The 14,821-nt window shown below is 39.6% G+C and overlaps 1 protein-coding gene across 1 annotated transcript; it reads left to right on the top strand.

Moving 5' to 3' along the window:
• The first annotated feature begins 9,440 nt into the window (after positions 1-9,440).
• On the top strand, positions 9,441-14,330 carry LOC103703084 (uncharacterized). Its single transcript, XM_008785784.4, has 5 exons — positions 9,441-9,638; positions 10,634-10,887; positions 10,982-11,193; positions 12,507-12,771; positions 13,777-14,330. Exons 1-5 carry the CDS (start codon positions 9,542-9,544, stop codon positions 14,071-14,073), a joined length of 1,125 nt encoding a protein of 374 aa, XP_008784006.3. The 5' UTR covers positions 9,441-9,541; the 3' UTR covers positions 14,074-14,330.
• The last annotated feature ends 491 nt before the right edge of the window (positions 14,331-14,821 follow it).

Genomic DNA, 14,821 nt, shown 5'->3' with positions numbered 1-14,821 from the left:
TTCTTGAACTCTTTTGTAGAACTTGATTTGTATGGGATGTTTTTTAGTTTGTTGAGGATGACCGATATTTTGTCATGTACTCATGTTAGATCTCCACCTTTAATGGGGAAAGTGTTATGGATCCATTTCCAAGCACTTCTTTGGTAGTGCACCCTCTTTTCCCTTTGGATACTTACAGGTAGAGAAACATGAGAAAGGTGGATCATTTTGAAAGCAATGTCAATTTCATGAAAGCAGAACCAGGATCATGAAAGCAATGTCAATTTCATCATATTGCAGAACCAGGATCATTTTGATATATAACAGTATCATGTAATTTTGATCTTAGGATGCCATGATGCCTATCTTATATATGCTATTGACATCATAAGAGAACCATGTATTCGTATATGGATGTGGGACATCAAGGGATCTTGCATGGATGCAAGCTGTTTGTGGTTACCATTATTGATTATAAGGCCGCGAGCACATCTTATGCATTCTTAACAATTATCAATGTATTGTGTTCTTGTACTTCTTTGTCCCTTTTTTCAAGAGCCTTCAATTATTCAAATTATTTCTATGCTGTTTCAAGGAAACAAGAAACAGACCACCGAGCTCGTACCGAGCCCGAGCTCGAGCCCGAGCTCGGGCTCGTTCAGGAGCTCGTAATTAAAACGAGCTTTACGAGCTCGAGCCCGAGCTTTTGCTTTACCAAGCGAGCCCGAGCCCGAGCCCAATACAGAGCTCGTTACCGAGCCCGAGCCCGAGCCCGAGCCCGAGCTACTGTGAAACGAGCCGAGCCGAGCTTTCCCAGGCTCGGGCTCGGCTCGGCTCGTTAACAGCCCTAGTCATTGAAGGGATGGGTAAGTCCCCTCACCACCTTGTTGCCATCGTAAGATGTCGAAAGAGGAAGCCATATATCTTACTCCCTCACTCTCTTTATTACTTGCTCTCTCCAAGGTCGGTGGGAGCAATGGAAGGAAGAAAGATAGTTGGATAATATTTTTGTATAGTGAGGGCTCAGGGACTCAACTAGTCTAAGTGAGATTTTTTTTTTTCAATAAAACAAAAAAAGATTTCAAATAACTACTTCCCATCATCTACCACGTAGGCACCCCTGGCGAGTCCTTGACCACAATTGGGGGGAGGGTATGTTACATTGCAATAATATAAAAAAATGCAGGCTTGGCATTACAATAATTAGATATATTGGAGATAGTTATAATGTCATACAAAATGGCTAGGTTGTTTTTTTTTTAAGCCTAAATTCAAACTCTGGAGTATACGGTTTGTGAAGCTCCAATTCCTGTAGCTTCAAAATAATTTCGCATTCTATCCTTCCTTTTTTTCACATTAAACTCTAATTTAAAATATCTACAATGCACTTGGGAATACGAAGGCTCCTGGAATCTTAAAGGCAAGGATGGATCATCTCATGCGCATGAGAGATTTTGGGATTTGTGATATTAAAGTCTATCCTACCTGTTAGCTTTTCTGTTCGGAATGGAGTCCAAATCTTGTCCATGAGCAAGAAACTCAGTCCCAATCATATCTTTTATTTCTTTTCCATATCTACGTAACTATTCTGAAACACTTATGCCAAAGCTATATGAATAAATCACATTCCCCAAACTAGTTTGAATAACCCAACTCGGTGATCTGATCCAAAAAAAAAACAACATTGGGCCTATATAAGATAATATAATATAGTACAGTATAGTATGGTATTGTATAGTAATAGTATAGTATAGTATAGTATGATATAATATACTATACTAATAGAATATAATAATAATACAATACTATATACTATAGTATGATATAGGCAACCTTCAAGTCCATGTTGTCGGGCCGCTCCGGGCCGGAGAAGACTAACCGGGCCGGTTCGGCCCGGCCGGATAGGGTGATCTCTGGCCCATTTCCAGGCACAAGAAGGGAGGAGAGGGGCTTTGGCGCTCGGTGTCTGCTTTTTTCAAGGGCAAGGCGTGAGGAGGGTCTGAGAGGCGAAATTGGTGAGAGAGAGAGAGAGAGAGAGAGAGAGAGAGAGAGAGAGAGAGAGAGCTAGGGTTCCCAAGTGGCGATCACCAGGCCACCTCTCTCCCTCTCTGGATCTCCATGCATTTCTCTGTTTCCCATGCGAGACGCCATTCGCTTCGAATCCGCAAGCTCTGGATTTTTCCTGAGGAAAGATTCAATTTTGATTTCTATGCTCGAAACCTAGCTCAAAATCCGATCTTTTTTTCTCTGGATCCAAATTGGGAGCCCCATCTCCGGTTTCCTGATCAGAGCTTCGGAAGGAGCTGCACCCCGAGGTGCCACGAGCGCTGGGAATCGGCCCGAACGGGTCTTCGCTGGAAGATGCAACAGCGCGCGAAAGGTGGGAACTTGGTCGAAGCTTTGGGCGCTCTGAAGCTCATGGAACCGAGTGGTCTTGATTACAATGTGCTTCTGCATTTCTAGCTTATATAAGCTAGTGTTTTTGTCTCGATGAATCGGGGAAAGTTTGCGAGGGGATGAAGAAATTTGGATCCTATCCGAATAACTGGACGTTCAACTCGCTCTTTTGGCATTATTGAATAGATTGACAAAGAAATCGCCGAGTTCAGGTACCCTTGAACTCTCGTTCGACGTATTAGGATTAATGCTAAGATTTGATTACTTGGCAATGTTACGGATTAAAGAAATTCAAGATGAGAGTCGCGAGAAAGAACTTTTTGTTTTTTCTTTATTTTACATTCATCATGTTTACATATTTATGCAAATATAGCGTATTCAAAATTTAAATTTGAATGAATTTAAAATTTAAATTTTCAGCTATTATGATAGCTAAGAATTTCTCTTATGGTGAGTCCAAATTTGGTAGCTGTTATGGCAGCTAAGAATTTTTCTTCTGGTGAGTCCAAATTTGAATGAATTTGAACTTCACATTTGAATTAATTTGAAATTCAAATTTACAGCTGTTATGGCAGCTACGAATTTATGAGATTGAGCTTCTCCTCTACTTGCGCGGAATATTTGGACTCTTCTGGTGAGTCCGTTCCAATACAAATTTTGAATTCATGAATTTCTAAACTGATCGGAGCTAGAGAGGCTTATCACATATTATTTCAGTGTTTGGAGAAAAGTTTAGTTCCTAATGTCCGAATGTGTACACTTACGATCCCATTCTTTTCGGTTCATGCAAATTTGGTAGAGCTATACAGTTTGGGTGTTTTTTAACGTAGTTTGAGAAAGCAAGGATTTTGCAATAGTTAGTCCTCTTGTGGAAGGAAGCTTATCACTTTTTGTGCATATGCATGATGATGATGGTGTGTATGGCTGATGTTGTCGTGCAAACTAATTAAATTCCTCTCTAGATTCAGGCGGCATTTTTTAGAGCATGGGTAAAGAAGGTTGTCATCCAGGTTTAGTCACATGAAACATACCACTCCATGCGCTTTGTTGCCACAATAAGTTCCAAAAACCCATGAATTGGTTCAATTTATGGAAGAGAGGTACCTTCCCGATCTGTTCACCTGCTGCGCTTAATCTAGCAATTTGCTAAAAGCTGGGTGTGTGAGAAGTTCCCAAGATTATCTATGCATTTTTACTTTTTCGTGATTCGAAAATCGAAACATTTTTATTTTTTTTTCCAAAAAAGCCCTACACATAACTTTTTTTCTATAAAAGGATCCGAAAAATCAAGGATCCTTATTTGATCCAAAGCATTAAAGATCTAATTTTTATTAAAAGTATAATAGGAATTACAGATAACTTTTCCGGAAAAGTAGATGGTCAACCAAACATAAGCACTCTGGAAATCTGTCACTTTTCCATGGTTAACCAAACATGCCAAAAGTACTTTTTCAGGCATCCTCTTCTCAGGAATCTGCTTTTCAGAAATCATATTTCTTTGAGAAAAAATGCTTCCCGCGAATCAAACGAGCCCTGTGAAAAAATGTTGTGGAAATCTATCCCTTAGAAAATCTACATCCATAGCCTGTGTTGTGATAGCAGAGTGAGAGAAGCATTAAATATTGTTTGTATATAAGGGTTTGGCCAACTATTGTACCATATCTCTACACTTGAAGGGTTTTGTAGGGAAGAGAACATTGATGGGGCATTGTAGCTTTTGATCATTTTGACTAGGGTGGCAATGGACCTGACTTAGTACCATTTTGCCTGCAGCTTGCAAGCAAGGAAACTTTTTGATGATCCACAGCATTCTCCATCATACGGATGTTGAAGGAATCAAGCTTGAGTTGCCAAAATAATTTGTTTTGATGCGGTATTTCTGTAACAAGTTTGTAGAATGCTTTAAGAAGCTCTTCAAGCATATGATATGTGAGGGACACAGGCCTACTTATTCCACTTTAGTAGACAGCCTCTGCAAGAAAGGGTTGCTTGCAGATGCATACAGAATACTTCATGAATTTGGTGCCTGGTGTCATCGCTTATGGATCTTTTAGTTATGGCCTGTTCTAGGAGGGGAATGTTAATGCTGCCCTGCATTTGGAGGAATGGATGCTAGAGTGTGGAGTTACACCAAGCATCTCTTACTACAACACTATAATGGATGCTGCATTTGGATTGGGTAGACAGTGGGATGCCTTCCTGATACTGGTTAACATGGAAACAGAAGGAACTGAACCAGATGCAGTTTCTTTCAAAATCTTGAGCCATGCAATTGCAAAAGGTGGAAAGAAGCGATTTCCTAAGGCCACGAAGATCCTTGAAAAAATCCTGATGAACAAAGGAGAGAAAATACTTGGGCTGAAGGTTGGCTGAAAGAGTATACTGTTATATCCTCAGGGTTGTTATCTCTTTCACAATATCTGACCTTCAAAACCACAAGCATGTGAATCTGGCCTCTGTTATCATGTGTTGTTGACCCTGTTGTGGCTAATACATGCAACCTGGGAAACAGATTCCATTTCAAGTGTTTTGCATTAGACACCTTATGATTTTATGTAGAGCACCAAGGGTTCTCTTGATTTTGTGTAGGGAAATCGCATATTGCTCCCATATATCATTGAGCATTTGTTCTCATGTTGTTGTTGTTGATGATGATGATAATGTCACAGTTCTCTTTTAGAACAGGGCAGCAAATCCGTAGATGGGCAGCAGGCAAACACATGGACCAATCTTTAATCGTAGAATGAAGAGATCAGTCAGGAATGAAAGTCTTGTGCTTTGTGGAAATTTCAGTGTTCCATGTTCCAAATATAAGAAGCTCACCTGTTTTCGAACTAGGGGAAATTCTTATCTCCACATATGAAAACATGGTCTTTAAGGCATGTTGGAACTTACGGCTAAGCACAATTAGCCATTGGAAACTTTAGTAGTTGAGATGCTCAGTTGATATATGACCATTAGCTTTGGGTACCAGCCGTCGTTGTTGTATTCCAACAAATTCAATCCATGAAGTAGGTATGATCGGTGGAGGCTCAGCATGCGTTTTCCTCCCAGAAAGTTGCTGAAGGACCACGGAGAAGGGAAATGGTTAAAGGGAAAGGCATCCTTTTTGCACTTTTCTTTTGAGGGTGGTGTTGTGGTTCAAATTTGTGGGGTCTCCTCTGAAAGAGCCTTACTTGAATCCTGAATCACTTGCTTTCATCAAAGCAATGTGCATTCATAAGTGCTGACCGAAAAAGTTCGGGGGCATGAAAAATGTGTGGGAATTGTCTGTAATTATTATCCTAGAGTTTAGAGAGTATGTTTAGTTTTTTCTAATTTTCTGAAGCAAAGCATGATGCCGTCAATGAGACAAGCTTGGGACAAATGATTGTGATGCGCAGATTTAGCATGAAAGGAATGCAAGAATTTTCCTGAAGAGAAAGTCTACCATCAGCAATCTTCTTTGAGAAACCCTTCACACCTACCAGACACCAGTCATGAGAAAATTTATGTGTAAGCAGGATGATGGAAAACCATAGAACATTGTGGAACACTGTATCTCAATTATTGCCGCCAGACTTCCAGTGAATGTACTGTAGGCTCCCAATCTCTCAACCCCAATTGTAGATGCCACTGTCCTTTAAATTTCTTATCTCTGTAAATACTATCATACTTTTTAATAATATTAGGGAAGTGCCTTATTCCTGCCTTACTTCCTGAGTGGTGTTTTAAAGTTATTAAGTAAATATATATTTTTTTGAAAAAACTTTAGACATAGACAGTGAAGTTTTTAAATATGAACACCCTTTTTTTTCTATTATTTTCTTTTTTTATGGCTGAGACAGATGATTCAAAAAAATCGAAAGACAACACATCTTAGAGCGCACGAGACAGCTCCCTCTTCCCGACCCACAAGGTATCTCAGAAATGGTTAGCCATGTATGAGGCCACCCAATCAGCAGCCCCGTTGGCCTTTCTGTATGCATGCATAGCCTAGAAGGCCACCTCGCCACAGCTCATAGCCCAGATGTCTCGAAGCAGGGGGTGGCACTTGCCCACACAATCTGTGCTCCGCTGAATCCAACCAGTGACCGTAGCCGAGTTACTCTCGAGTATTACAGCTCTAGCCTACAGTTCTTACCGAGCATAACCCAAGCCGTCCTCAGCTTAGCTTTCGAAGCCGAGGTGTTAAAAATCTGGCAACTGCCGGCCATTACCATCCTAAAATTCGGGCATCTGATTAAAAAGTATGTACCTCCCCTTCTACCATCGTCTAGCATGCATCCATCAAAATTGACCTCGAAAAAACTCGGAGGTGGGATTTCTTAGGTGAAGAACACCGTACGCTTTTTTTCTGGTTTTTGATGCAACCATTTGACTTCTTTTTATTTTTTGAGTATAAATGGGTAGCCTCACAAGTAACAACAGATAATAAGGAATAAAAAACCAGGGCGATCTGCGGACTACTGTGCAAAAGATCGCCATTTTATCCCAAAATAAACACCAAAACCCTATGGATTTTTATCATATCCTCTGTTTTTCTTTTTAATCTGCATGTGGATTCCATAATCTATAGAAACAGTTTCGAGATTTTGAATCTTATGACACGAAGTTATTCCTATGTTCCAATGGAATGTGATGCACCACCGTCCGGCTCCATCCTAATATTTGGAATCAAGGCTATCTCAAGATGTATCCATCGGAATATTTGGGTGATGTACCCTATTCTGGTCCCCTGGGACGTCCTTGAATAGAACGCTTCTTTATAAAGCGTTGCAAGAGAAGTACAATTTCTTCCTTCTTTGGGGACCCAAAAAGGGCTTTCTTGGCGGCGCTGGAATGCACCGAAAAGAGGTCATATTTCGTCTCTTTCTAGCTAATCACATTTACTAACCATCTAATCAAACTTTATTAGATTTAGTAACTACCTAATCAAGCTTTATTAGATTTAGTAAATCAAACTTTATTAGATATACAGGATTAATATAAACTGCGTTCTAAAGTCCTAAAGGGGGTTTCACCCCGAAATTTTCCACATGAGCTATCTAGTCTCTCAAACTACCTTTATTCTTGTTTCAACCCTTTCAGATTGATAAGGATGCACAGAAAATTATCACCACATATGACATGATATGACCGAAAACTCAAAGAAAACTGTAAACCATGTAGCGTATTCCGCTTGAAAGCTCATTTATATTTCATTTCTAAAACATCATCATAGTTGAAAACTCATGTCACCTTCCGCTAGTACACAAGACATCACACACATCTAAACAAATCCATGAGCTATACATAAAAAATTATATCTTACACCATGCGCACCGCATCCATGAGAAACAGTTCGAGTTCTATGGCAATGTGAGGAGGGCGATAATCTAAGACAAGCCGCATGGAGCCTGCAGGAACAAAAAAACTGGTTGGTGTAGAGATGGGTGATAAGATGCATATGGTATAAGATATAATTTTTCGCTGTATGGAAAGTTGAAGCATGCTGGACTTGGAGACTGTTGACCCTGCTCATTAGATTGGATTCCGTCTGATACTAAATAATAGAAAAGATTCGCATCATTAAGTGAATGGGCCTCTCAAGCCATTCAGCATTAAAAAAAACTAAATTGAACCTATCTGTTCTTAAGTGAGATGGGTGGAGTGGATCCCTGGAAAAAAAAACAGCCTCACGAATGCCATCAGCCATTGCTTAGGCATCATATCTGCCCAGGATAGCTTTAACTGAGTCTGAGTGGAGGAACCCGCCCAAGGTTTTCCATGCAACCATCGTCACGGGGCTTTTTGGGGCGTTTCAGTAACAGTCCAAATCGTGCGTTCGTGTGCTCCCTCCATGCGAGTCAAACCACCGAAACGCCTGGCCGCGGACCCTCCTCTCACCTTTTTCTGTAGCTTTTTGTAAAGGTAACCACGTGAATCACCGCACGAATTAGGATCTCTGAGCTGAGAACCACTCCGAGGTTTTAAAGTCTAGCTGGTAACATAGGTCCAACATCTTAGCATAGACCAATCCATGTATTAGGATATCTTGGTTTATTTGGATTCATTTTTATACTTGGATTCCATCTGCTGATTAGAAAAAGAAAAAAAAACATTGAACTTGAAGCAAATCACTCAAATTCGATGTATATATAGCCAACAATTATTAGCTTAGCAGGTTGGCACCCAGCCCTGAGCAAGAAGTGTTTCGGGTCGTACATCTAACTATCCAAACTCCAAAGGGTCAATCAAACTGGCAACGAACTAGCCAATTCTACATCATGTATGTGTAACTTTGGATCATTGGTGTCCCTGGAGAGTTAGCAAGACATTGTCTATAAAGAAATAATATTGTGCATGTGATAACTTGATATACTCGAGGGAGGCAATAAATGATAGCTCAAATATATATTTACTGCCAATCTTACCCATTTACCAAATGAATCAAAGATTCAAAACTGAACCCAATCTCTTAATTAAATAAGCACCAGTGCTTGACCTACATAATTGTTTAATAAATAGTTTGAAGTAGGTTAAATGATCTAAATAAATTATAAATAAATTATATAATTGTTTAATAGTTTAAATAGGCTAAATGGGTCATGACAGTTCTAACAATTATATAGGTCAAAAAAATAGGTGAAACAGCTCATGATCATAAATCTAGAGCTGATTCAATTAGTACAATCTACTCGAGTTAGTTCATTTCTAATCTAAACCTATTTAACACAAAACGAGATTATAAATTGCCATCCTGAGATATAATATTTTTATTTGATATTTCTCCACCCTAACTAAAAATAGAAATAATATAGAATATATATCAGTCATGTTGTTGGAAGGGCTGTTTACATGTATTCCTTGGACCATATTTTTTCTAAGTTGATGTAATTTTCAATTTTTGAAAAATCCAGTACCTCTACCAAGATTAAATAAAAATAATTTATATATGTGCAAAAATCTCTAATAAGTTGTGGTATTCATGCACGTCTACTGCCGCATTTAATCGGTGAGTACCGATCTTTTGACCTGCCGTTTTGCTAGTTGTCCGATCGTGGATGATACTCGTACGCTTATTTTATGTATATATATCCCAGGGGAGGAACGGTTCTCTCCCTGCCTCTGTTGTGTCAATCGTGTAGTATTCCTCCTTCATCCCGTCGCTAAATCTGTGGGAGAAGGCCGAGAAGCGGAAGCCATGGCGGTGGCCAATCGAAAGATCTCAGCGGCCGCTGCGAGGGCTCACACTCGAAGAAAGATCAAGTCTTCGTCCTCGTCTTCTATTCCTCTTGAAGGTGATTCCACGCCCCCCCCCCCCCCCTCTCTCTCTCTCGCGTGATTTTGGTCGGCGATCGAGAAGACAGCGACTTTTTGAAATCTTTTGCCGCTGTGGGATTGATTCTCCTCTGTTTTCGGCGCAAAATGGTTTCTTTCTGCGTATCAGTAGTGATTCGTAGGCGATCTTTGTTATGTTACTGTGTTTTTATTGATTCTTCTTTGGTTTCTTTAGGTTCTTGATGGACTAATTTTGTGGAGATTCCGGGGATATTCGGGAAACCTTTTTTTTTTTCTTCTTTCTTTCTTGTATATCAGTTGGGTGCTTTCCAAAGAAAAAGGGCTGTTCTTGTTATAATATTTGTGACGTATTTTTCCTACTTTTATTTCGATTTTGGATGAATACTTTTCGTGCTAAATTTCATTATTTTGAAATCGTTATGGATTTAGGATTTAGAACGTCGTCTCTGCTGTAATCTTTATTATTTTCTAGTGAAAAAACTATTTAGAAATTTGCAAATAGGACATGACCCCAAGCTCCAAGGAGATTGTGATATTACTATTCTTCACGAAAGCAGACGATCTGAAATAAAATGATTCTGCTGTGGAAAATAATTGTTACTATTCTAGCTGAATTTTTAATTATTTTTGTTACTATTAATATGTTTATTAGTATTCTGCGTTGCCCTGGTAACATAACATCATCCATCAGAAAGATACTGATTTTGCTATTGCAAATCTTATCTTCAACTATTTCTCACCCAGTTCCGTTGTTCCCTTCTCAAAGTATTAGTTCATGTGTTTCTCATAGTTTAGATGGCTGGAATCTCCTTTTGATGGATAAAGGTAATCCAGAGGAGTGATGTGATTCAGGTTGCTTTACTTCATATATTTTTAAACAGTGGTATGAACTGACTTTCGGCGAGTATATTGATTAGGAAAGCCTTTGCCATCTCAGAATTGTTTCGTTTCCCTGCTTTCAGATGTGAGTTTCATGTTAAGTTGGCATTTTCAGGGATGCTTAAAAAATTCTCAGTGGTTTTGTTGGCGGGTTTAATTGCGTGGACATATCGAGCAATTCAGCCTCCACCTCCTAGGATCTGTGGATCTCCAAATGGCCCTCCTGTTACATCATCTAGAATTACTCTCAAGGATGGAAGGCATTTGGCCTACTTGGAGTCTGGTGTCCCAAAGGAAAAGGCCAAATACAAGATTATTTACATTCACGGCTTTGACTCTTGCAGATATGATGTTCTTCCCGTATCCCCGGTATTCATTACTTTTAATCTGTTTTCTTTGTCCTGTTATTTTGGCTAGATGTCTTTCTCTGTGGGCAGGTTTTTCTGACCCTGTAAATTTTCAGGAAGTGCTTGAAGAATTAGGGATCTATTTATTGTCATTTGACAGAGCTGGTTATGGAGAGAGTGATCCAAACCCAAAGAGGTCAGACAAAAGCACAGCTTTGGATATTGAAGAACTTGCCGATCAGTTGGAACTAGGATCCAGATTCCATGTTATTGGATTTTCTATGGGAGGAGAGATTGTCTGGACCTGTCTGAAATACATTCCACATCGGTATGATTGGATAGTTTTCCTATTTGTACAAATATGCTCTCTCTCTCTTGTTAGTCATAGACCAAACACATTGAGATCATTTTCTACCGCATTACAATTTTGAAGCCAAGAGGCGCCTAATTTTTGAAAAGTTTGATGCATTATTTTTCTAGTCAGCTACTACCTAATCGATAACTTACTACTATGTTGATAGTGGCAGTATATATATAGATATATGCCATCGCTCCACTGCTGTAATTACATGTGAGTACATATGTTATTTATTGGATTTTTGGCATGTAGAAATCCTCAATGCTGATGTACTTTGAGTTAGTAACATAGCAGTGTCAAGATACTACAAATTTACAAGGACAAGTTGGAGGTGGCAATTCAAAATTTATTTGTCCTTGCTATAAAGGTCATAACTCAGCTGAGTTGCTTTTCTTAAAAAAAGAAAACCCAGCAAAGTTCGAAGCAAAGTTGACATCAGACTTGAATATTGATAGGAGAATAGGTGATTGAGGGTCCTTTTAAGAGTAGCGAAGAGTAAAAAGTGGAAGATGTTTTATTGGTGAGTACAGCATTCTAACTTGAAAGAAGTAACCTTTAATGAAAACTACTTTGAGATCATCTATGTGTAATCATCATAAGATCGTGCCAACAAAGGATTGGGAGCTGCTGATGTTAATTGGTGAACTTTTATCAGAGAAGGTTGATGAGTGAATGTTTGGAGATATGACCATATTAGCTCAATATGAGCTGTACATGTTTTCCACTTTCTATAAGAATGTAAATCAGCCTCATACAAATTGCCCATATACTCCGACATAAGAGCTATCTTAAGGATCTCAGTTTACTTGTTTGCTCGTTCCATTTTTAAATTATGAAAGAAAGAAGCTTGTCTTTGACTGGTCTTCAGAATCTGCCTTGGATCGAACTTAGCATCCAGCATGGATAGGTGATCTCTCTTTTTAGATAATAAGTTATGCTTTGTCGAGACACTTCTCAAAAGGGCAGCCCAATGCACGATGCTCCCACCACTGTGGGGGTCCGGGGAGGGTCAGATGTTTGCAGCCTTATCCCCGCATGCAGAGTGGCTACTTCTGTGTTTCGAACCTTAATTAAGTCACAATATAGCAACCTTACTGTTGTGCCAAGGCTCAACCTCCTCTAAAATCAATAAAAGATAAGAATATGCTGGGTTATCTTTATCGTTCTAACCATTTAGCAGTATTCTATTATCTAAGCAAAACATGAATTTATTGTGGGCTTATTTAAGCTAGATGTATTCTTATTTCTTCACTCCACCTGATGCTGGTTTTTGAATGTGACAGGCTTTCTGGAGCAGCAATGCTTGCTCCTGTTTCCAATTACTGGTGGCACGGTTTTCCTCCCAATGTATCTAAAGAAGCTTACAACTGGCAACTTCCAAACGATAAATGGGCAGTTGCAGTTTCTCATTATGCCCCTTGGTTGACATACTGGTGGAACACCCAAAAGTGGTTTCCTGCTTCAAGCGTTATTGCTCATCGTATTGATATTTTCTCTACCTCAGACAGAATGCTTTTACACAAGTTCGAAAGTAGAGAGCCTTATAAGGTATGAAAATTCTGAATGGATCTTCATCTGCATCCCAAGTTGTAAGGCACAACATATAAGCAATATATTCATAGCTAACAACTACCATGCCTAGTGAAAAACAGAAAATCCATTTTTGAGAGTGTCGTCAAAAATTGGCTGATTGTACTGTGCTCATGCTATGATCTCTCTTTTTCAAACACTTTATTTCTTGTGGGAACAAAAGAAAATAACAGGTAGCAAACTGGTAGTCTTTATGTATTTTCGTTGTTTGTTTATGGGTTCTTGTTACTTAATATCACTTTTGTTAGGTGGAAATTGGATTCCTTTCATGACCTTATGCATTTTCCTTTTTGTTATCAACAATTCAACATTCATCAAATTTTGCTAGCCTTCTCTGAAATGACCTCTTGCATTATGAAATAACAACCTGTTATCTGAATATTACACAATGCATAAAACCGTATTATGACTTTGAATGATCATATGTTCAATCAGAGTCCGGGTTTTGATTGGTGGCTTGCATGTCCAAAAAAATACACTGGACGTGGAGAAGCTTTTGCTTATATTTACCGATGGCTGTTTCATTTTGAAGATGCTTTTTTTTCTTATTTCTCAAAATCTAAGAATGGACCGAGCGAGGAAAGAAATGCATGTATTCACGACGAAGATGTTCTGTTTATGTTTTTAACAAGAGTGCTGCTGTGTTTACCCAAGAATGTCCCTGGAATGTGTGTGAACTGGGTTTTCGGTGCATCATGGGGGGTTAGGGTGTTTATCTGGTGCCCAAGTGCCAATTTTGCCCATGTTTGCGGCCTTTTTGGGGACCTTTCAGGGGAAAAATATCATTTCTACGTTCATTCAAGCACATGGATTTTGTCTATTTTGCATGTAAATGGTTCTTCTTAGTGAATTTAGTGGTTCCTTATATTATGCATGTACATGATTTTCCTTTTATCTGTGATGCCATGGAAACTGTGTAAGCAAGATATTGAACCATGGATTTATTGTGTTTGAAACTGACAGGCACAGATAAGGCAACAAGGAGAATTCGAGTCTCTCCATCGTGATATGATGGTTGGCTTTGGGAGCTGGGAATTTAGCCCTTTGGATCTTGGCAATCCATTTCCAAATAATGAAGGCTCGGTTCACTTGTGGCACGGTGCCGAGGACTTAATCGTGCCGGTGTCAATGTCTCGCTTTATCTGCCAAAGGCTGCCCTGGGTTCGATACCATGAACTTCCAGAGTCTGGTCACATGTTCCCAGTAGCAGATGGCATGGCTGATGCTATTGTCAAGACTCTTGTGCTTGGAGATCAGTAGCTCTTCTTCCTTTGTTTTTCTTTTACAGCAGATAATAAGAGGTTCAGAAGTTTTTGTTCAGTTGTAACCGACTCTGTTCAAGACCTTATCTTGTACTCTGCATTTTAATCCCGCTTGTGGGAGGGGAGATAAGATCTGATTCACAGAGGGAGGAGTGGCTTTTTAAGTTCCAATTTCGCTCCTAGCAATTCAAGGACCGGCCCCGGTTTTATAACTTCAGTTGAATATTGAGGGTAGCATATATTTTTGGTGTCTAATTGCATCCGTCTCTGTGTGTGTGTGTGTGTGTTGAGAGACTCAAAACCTCTCACCTAATTGCGTAAAGGTGCACCGGTAAACCAATGCGTATTTACTATGCTGGGTTTTGATTACCGTGTTTCTCTTAGGACTTTCTGGTCAGAAGTATACTGTTTGATGGATGTGATCTAGATGGCAAGGTCGAAGCAAACGCCGTTTTGGACCCCAAAAAATTTTTAAGGACTGATCTTGTGATCGTTGACGAGGCAATTCCTTTTCCTGGCCCAGGCCCACACTCGGCCCATGGTTAAGATGGCATGGTGCGGCCCTGAAGCTGGTTCAGGATTGCAGGTCCAAGGTGGATAGATATTCTTGGGCCGGCCTGGTATGAATTAGGGCTCAGGTTGCTTTATATTGATTAATGATATGGTGTGCGCGCCTCAGGTTCTTCTTCAACCTCCGACCCAGCTTTACGTAGTTTGGTATACAGAGTCTCCCCCTTTGCCTTGGG

This window comes from Phoenix dactylifera, chromosome 13 (genome assembly GCF_051530095.1).
Source record: "Phoenix dactylifera cultivar Ajwa chromosome 13, Ajwa_hap1_PhDact_Kaust_v1.1, whole genome shotgun sequence".
Lineage (NCBI taxonomy): Eukaryota > Viridiplantae > Streptophyta > Magnoliopsida > Arecales > Arecaceae > Phoenix > Phoenix dactylifera.
The sequence above is the reverse complement of the archived record's forward strand: the minus strand, read 5'-3'. Positions and strand labels throughout refer to the sequence as shown.

Bases quoted from the DNA above. Each gene is read 5' to 3' on its own strand.
- LOC103703084 (XM_008785784.4), top strand. From the start codon at position 9,542: ATGGCGGTGGCCAATCGAAAGATCTCAGCGGCCGCTGCGAGGGCTCAC. The intron at 9,639-10,633 runs GTGATTCCACGC...TGGCATTTTCAG, and splicing joins GTCTTCTATTCCTCTTGAAG to GGATGCTTAAAAAATTCTCA. The intron at 12,772-13,776 runs GTATGAAAATTC...TGAAACTGACAG, and splicing joins AAAGTAGAGAGCCTTATAAG to GCACAGATAAGGCAACAAGG.